This window comes from Helianthus annuus, chromosome 8 (assembly GCF_002127325.2).
Source record: "Helianthus annuus cultivar XRQ/B chromosome 8, HanXRQr2.0-SUNRISE, whole genome shotgun sequence".
Classification (NCBI taxonomy): Eukaryota; Viridiplantae; Streptophyta; class Magnoliopsida; order Asterales; family Asteraceae; genus Helianthus; species Helianthus annuus.
Window position 1 is genome coordinate 24323900 of NC_035440.2, and position 7246 is coordinate 24331145.

Sequence of the window (7246 nt, forward strand, 5' to 3'; positions counted from 1 at the left end):
CCAAAAGCAAACTAGAGATCTGGGGCCTACTAAATAAGGTTCTTTTTGCTAGGCTTGTACCAATTGGATTTTGGGCTTTGTATTTAAAAATAACAAACGAAAAAAGCTTCCTAACAAGGTCTCGAACCCCTGCCTTTCTTGTAAATAGAGAGGAAGTTTACCATTAAATCAACCTTGCATTTTATGTTTAAATGCCCTAATTTAAATATATATATATGCAAAAACTAGCAGTCTTTTTTAAATTTAGGGCCTTTCTTAAATGGTGGCCCAAAACCCTTGCTTAGTTTACTTACCCTTGGGCCGGCCCTGCTTATAATCTATCTAATACAGCAATTGTAAACAAACAAGATTCAGCTAATAGTATTCCTTTATTACACCCAGCTTTAAGATATAAATGGGTTCTAAACTGTTGAGGTGAAAGTCATAAGAATGTACGAAGACTTTTTACATAGCAAAAAGTTTGAAAAACACTCACTCTCTTCTCATCTTCACAACAAGATTGATTTCTTTGTAAGACTGAACTTTCTTGGCTGCTTCGCGTACCGGCCTCGAAAGGGATGTTTTTCTATGTTCACAAGGTTTGTTGTTATCTTGAAAAGAATCACCTTCTTTATCTTTCATTTCCGATGATGATGATGAAGTCCCTGCACTAGAATCATCCACTTTCAATTTACCATCATCATCATCATCAGCAGCAGCAGCATCGATATTGTTTATCTTAAGTGAGTCTTGAGTAGATTTGGGCTCATCAACCTTAAACTCATCATCATCATCATCATCATCAGCAGCAGCAGCAGCAGCAGCAGCATCAGTAATGTTTATCTTGAGTGAGTCTAGAGTAGGTTTGGGCTCATCAAGCTTAAACTTTGCAGATTGCCTTCTTTGACGCCTTTTGGTTTTACCCTTGTCATTATCTTGAATTGTTTTATTAGAATGGACTAAACCTAAAATAATAAAATCAGCAAGTTAAGAAATACTCATTTTTGGAATTAGTAGGTGTCTATAGAAGAATGTAAAATGGGGGGAAAAAGAAAACATACTTTTGGATATTTGTCTTCTGCCGTTAGTAGAACGTTTGTCAGCATCGCCTTCTGCTACCGTACAAACTTCTGTCTCCTCTGGCTCGGTCACCTTATTGTGCTACAAGTGAAGACATAAATGTTGACCCTGTTTTGGTATTATAATTTATAAGGTAATACAAACAAGATGGAATCAACCATGTAAACTGAAGAGGTTGTTTAACCTCTATTACTTTTATTTATTTATTTTTGGAAAATGAAGTTATGTGTGTGTTTAATATTTTCATGAACAAGCTTTATCATTTTAAAAGTATTTAATCGAAACTAACAATTTAAAAAAAAAAAAAAAAAAAAAAAAAAAAAAAACTAGTTCAAACTGCCAAATCCAAACCATGAAACCGCTAAACCAACCCAACCCAGACGGTTGGATTTATCATGTCCCAAACCGTAGTTAGCAATTCAACCTGATTTTTTTTTTGTCAAAACAAGCCGAACCAGACCGTGAAACCGTGAACACTCTTGGTTTGATGATCAAAGGCTAAAAAGTGGTTCTTTTAGGTGTTAGTTACTAACTATTTGGTGGCTTTCGTTTGAAGTCACCCCTATACAGCAATATAATCATTGTTGTAAACCTACACCGATATCATCTGCTTGGCACATTCTGGCTATGTCTTTTCCCTGAAATAAAATTGCACAAATGCACCATGTATCATGTGGTGTGCCAGCAAATGGAGAAAATTATCACTAACTGACCTCCAACTCCAAGTTTTTTGCAACAATCAAACCATTTTTGCATCCAAGCTCATGATTCAGAGCTTTTTGCTGACTCAAAACAACCAAACAAAAAGCGGTATGAATACGACCACTGTTAAAAGTCAGATAAAATGAGAAGTTACGAAGCATTTTGCTGATTCACTTACCCTTTCCTTGTGCGAACGTACTTCCTGCGACATAGACACAATACATCATAGAAATTCAAATGCATATTACAAGAAGGAAAAACGTATAACAAAATTCAACAAATTATGTGAAGAAAACCGACTTCTAGCATTTGGTTGTTTGACTGAGCAAGCTGCAAATTCTGCTCCTTCACCTTCTCCAAAGTGACCCTCAGTTTTTGCATCTCGGTTCCACTTAGTTCAATAACTTTACTGCAATAATATTAAGGAAAAATCACAAAAAAAGGGTTTGAATATTCCAAGGACACATGGAATGGAAAAAGAATGATACTTTTTCTCTGCTAAGCGCTTCATAAGTTCTGCGTTTTCCTGAATCACATAAAAGAGACCTCAATCACTGATTGAACATATATATTAATAAAAAGTCGTTTTGTTGAATCACGTAAACAAAACCATGAGAGAGTATGGCTTCATCGTCTTGGTTAATAATGAATCCTTAACTTTAAGTGGCTACTGGCTAGCACATACGGAAGCTACGTATAACCTGAGTAATGAGATATATGTCTAAAAACATGCCTAATCTATTCACTACTAGACGCAAATGAATCATTTGCTAAACAAACTTAAGAACTCTACCTTCTAACTATAACTGTTAATTAAAACATTGACAAAATATTAGCTAAAGAGATGCTGATGTGGAAACTAACTACACCATAGATGAATATTTAGCAAAAGCATGGGATGTCACCAACAACAAGATGTACCTTTTGAAGCTGATCAATATGCTTTCTGAAACTTAAAGCATCTGAACTTGGCCCTGACTTGTGACCTTTTAAACCTGTAAATCCTTGTGGTATGTTGCTGATGTCAGCAAGGGTTCTCCTTCCTCGAACTTTCGATTTACCCTTTGTCTTTTCTACTACTTTGGGCTCATCTATTTCAGTACAAGATATTGTATCAACAGATTCAACACAATCAGAATAATAATCCAATAAACTAATGAACATTGTAATGAAAAATTATCAGTGTAACATCCTTTAGCATGTACCCTAGTTCAGGCCTCAAGTTAACTTTTATAACATAAACAAAACAATAAACAAGTTATTGTCGTTTTTAACGCCTAAAACTTGGCTTTTCATTGCAGAACATAGCTAGATATGGTTCTAAATGTCAATAGCACAGTAACAAACCCTAAATCTCTACATCTTCACACCAAATATTCAATGTACACATATAAAATTCTAGCCTCACAACATCAAATCATTAATATTATACTCCTTCCACTACCTAGGGCTTAATGCTTATCCATCCCCAAATAAAACTTATGATAACACAAGCAACTAGTCAATTACAACAAACCTAACAAAAACCTTAGATGTTAACAGATGCATAAACACAAACTATAATTCAAGCGTCCATTTCAAACCGATCATATCCGTAACACCTATCGCCACTTATACTATGAGTCATCATGAAAACCACAACTATTTGTAGTCGAATAAATTGAAACAGATTCAGAGATTGAATACGTAACTAGTACTATTGATTCAGCTATTGATTCGTCAATTTTAGCACAAATAATATCGATGAAATCATAATAATTCAAAAAATTAATAGCTGAGTTTTAGAATAGAGAGAGTTAGGGCTAAATTTAGCGGATACCTTCAGTGAAGAAATTAAACTTCGAATCATGAACGGATTGAGCTTCCATGAGCTTCGGTTTCAATGTAAACCCTAATTTTTAACGATCAAATCTCATCGTCTCTCCAGTTTACACACACATTTTGGAATTGAAATTCATAATAGAGGAGGGAAATCGATACAAGTTTAAATAGTGGGCCTAGTGGGCTTTAGTGAAGGCCCAATTTTGTTTTCCATTTCCTGTCTTAAAATACTTTTAACAAAACACGGATTATCATAACTATTAATGTGTAAACGAACTAAGCCACTCATGAGCTAGTCGAAAGAGTCGTTACTGAAGATTTAAGTACCTCGGCTGAGTCGAAAAAAAGGTCATTTGGTCTAATGAACTATATAAACTATTTTTTTAAACGACTATTAGCGTATAGCAACGAACAGAGTAAAAATATAGGGTTGCAAAATTCAACCGATTCTAATGTGTCAGGTAACTTCAACTCCATATAAAGTTCATCGCCATTAATATCCGATCTTTCGTCTTTTGTTTTTTTTTAAACTTTTTATTATTAATTACATTATATAGATGTTTGAATAATGAAGATGGATCAAAATAAGACTAATGGGTTCAATATGTTATAAGATTTAGATATGGATAAAAATAAAATCATTTGGGCCCAATAAATTATAAGATTAAATTTTAGAGTTAATTGCCATTTTCGCCCCTGAGGTTTGGGTACATTTGCCATTTTCGTCCAAAATGAAGGTTTTGTACCATTTTGCCCCCAACGTTTCTAACTTTTTGCCATTTTCATCCAAATACCTAACCAAGTTAGTTTATACCTTATTATAGGGTATTTTTGAAATTTATCAATTATAAGGGGGTAATTTATAAATTAGCTTATAGTTATTATTTATCAGACTTTATAACTCACCTACTTCTTTCATCAGAGATAAGAAACCCTAAATCGCTGCATCTCCCTAAACAACTCAACCGCACTCGTACCCATCCGGTCTAACCCCAGCAACCTGCATCTCCCTAAACAACTCAACCGCACTCGTACCCATCCCCATTCTCGCATACCCACTAATCATCAACGGCAGTGACCCTGTACGTATTTGTTTGTGTGTAAGCTCTAATAACAGTGTTGTAAAGGAACGTGTCATATAAATGGGGTTTTGGCATCTGGGTTGAATAAGAATAAGGAAGCGTAGTTGATGACATTGAGATCGGATGAAGTTTGTGTGAATTTGGTGAGGACTAGTGGGTTGTTTTGCAGACCTAATTTGAGGAGTTGTGCGTGAATTTGGGTGAGGTTAATCAGTGTGTTGCAGGCTTGGAGGAGATGTAAGCATTGTTGCTCTGCAGCTCGTTTGTTGACCAAGATTTTGGAGGGTGAAAAGTTCATTGTGTTATAAAAAAATGCTTCAAATCATTTCGACTGCTTTTAATTATTTTAAGGGAAAATTTCTAGAATAAATAATTAACTATCAAAAAATATTAATTCTGTTGCAGCAATGGAATCGATGAGCAGGATTTTGGGAGGTCCACGACGTTTTTATGATAGTCTGAGCACCGCAATTACATACAACCATGTCTTGATTCATGGAACGAGCTGAAGAAGAAAGGGGGGGGCGCGATTTAGGGGTTTTTTTTTCTTCTTCCCTGTGCAAGTGTAAAGGGGTGTTTAGTGATGAATGTAAGGGATAAAAGACATATATATATATGGTAAACTTATTTACAAATTACACCCCTATTAATGAGATATTTCAAAATAATCCATAATAAGATATAAAGTAACTTGGTTAGGTATTTGGATGAAAATGGCAAAAAGTTAGAAACGTTGGGGGCAAAATGGTACAAAACCTTCATTTTGGACGAAAATGGCAAATGTGCCCAAACCTCAGGGGCGAAAATGGCAATTAACTCTAAATTTTAATAGAGAGGATCCAACAAATTACATTAGATAAATGTCTAGATAATGAATATGGATTTTAAATATAGATAAAAATAAAATTATTTGGCCCAATAAGTTGTAAGAGTAATTTTACAAAGAGGGTCCAATAAATCTTTTAGTTTATATCGGTTCAATTAAAAATCACCACAAGTTGTGAGAACCATGAGAACTCCTACTTCCCGCACGAGTTAGGCCACCATTATTTACACAAAGGTAGATGAAATTGTTATACACACGTCTGTAAAAACAAAAAACAAAAAAACTTGTCGAATTGTTAGTTACGTCCGATATAAATTTTATTTGCACCTATTGTAAATTTTGTTTATGGCGATGTAATTTTTTTACATCCGATGTAAATTTTTGCAATGGTACATTTTTTTTATTTTTTATTTTTGCTAGAAAAATGATTTTATTTAAGATTCTTGAGAAAAAAATTTGAGAACATTTTTTTGAAAAAACATAATTCTCATGGTTTTCACAACTCAAGGTGGTTCTCATTTTACTTTTCCCTATATATCTAGGGAAGGATAAAATGAAAACCTTGTTGAGTTAAGAACACCAAGGAAACCCCATCTCCATCATCCATTATTTAATCTATGGTGTAGATTAAATCAAGTACAAAAATGTTACTTTTTTCATAAAAGTGTAAAGCCTGCAAAAGTGTTTTTCAGAATCGTTACAGTCTGATACAAAAGTGTGTATGTCTGTAAGTATTACTCCAAAAAACTTACTACAAAATGTAACATATTGTTACGTGTACTGCATAACTAAAAACCTTTGTAAATTCTAAAATTATTGAAATTTGTAACACTTTAAGTTTCAAGTTTTAAAAAACTTCTATCAAAACACATAAAATGTGTAACAAGTGAGGTTCCAAAAAATGTAACACGTTCACATATTCTCTCTCCTCTCTCTTCTAACAAAAAGATATAAACAAATTTAGAAAAAGTTGACTGTCAAAAAGTGTAACACGTGACATTTTTATGTCCACACAAATGAGTTTCTTACATTTCTTTAACTAGAGTGAGATTTCTTGAAAAGTGGGTATGAATAGTGATTTGAATTTTATAATAACATATACTTTTTTTTTTCATATTTTTATAATAATATATAATTTTTCTATCATATCATATTTACTTTTAACCTTAAATGGCCCAACTAGAAAAAAATGGGTTACAGAGAAAGGACCCTGCCTATAGAAAAGTTAAAACATAAAAGACATTCGCTGTAATTTCATTAGTTAAAGGACACGGCCTAAACTTTGATTAAAACATAAAGGACGAAAAGTGCAATTTACTCTAAAAGTTAATCTGAAACGTACAGAAAAATAAGTGTGTCGCAATTGTATATTTAGAAATTCTGTAAAACATTATATTTTAAAAGTTAAAAAATTAAGAGATCTTTAAATTATTTATATTATTAAAATAATTATATAGTTTAATTGAAAAAAAATCTAAGTGTAAAGCCCCCGTTTAATGGATGGGGATACTATTCCTTTGGTTGCAAAACCGTTTATGGATGGGGATACTATTCCTTTGGTTGCAAAATGTTATATAGTAAATAAATAAATAAATAAATAAATAAATAAATAAATAAATAGTAAATAAATAAATAAAGATGACTAATAACTAGCAAGCCATGCCCATATTTTTAATGCTGGTATCGTGTTAGAAAGCACAAACTAGAATGGCAAAAAACAAACTAAATTACATTAAATTACATGAAAAGAAGAGGG

The 7246-nt window shown here is 33.0% G+C and overlaps 1 protein-coding gene across 1 annotated transcript; it reads right to left on the reverse strand.

Moving 5' to 3' along the window:
• Positions 1-349: 349 nt before the first annotated feature.
• Positions 350-3706, reverse strand: LOC110870956 (SHUGOSHIN 1). Its single transcript, XM_022119997.2, has 9 exons — positions 3581-3706; positions 2683-2852; positions 2250-2287; positions 2062-2170; positions 1940-1963; positions 1773-1841; positions 1656-1697; positions 1041-1140; positions 350-944 (listed from the first exon to the last, which is right to left on the reverse strand). The coding sequence occupies exons 1-9, from the start codon at positions 3627-3629 to the stop codon at positions 472-474; spliced, it is 1074 nt and encodes a 357-aa protein (XP_021975689.1). The 5' UTR covers positions 3630-3706; the 3' UTR covers positions 350-471.
• Positions 3707-7246: the final 3540 nt, after the last annotated feature.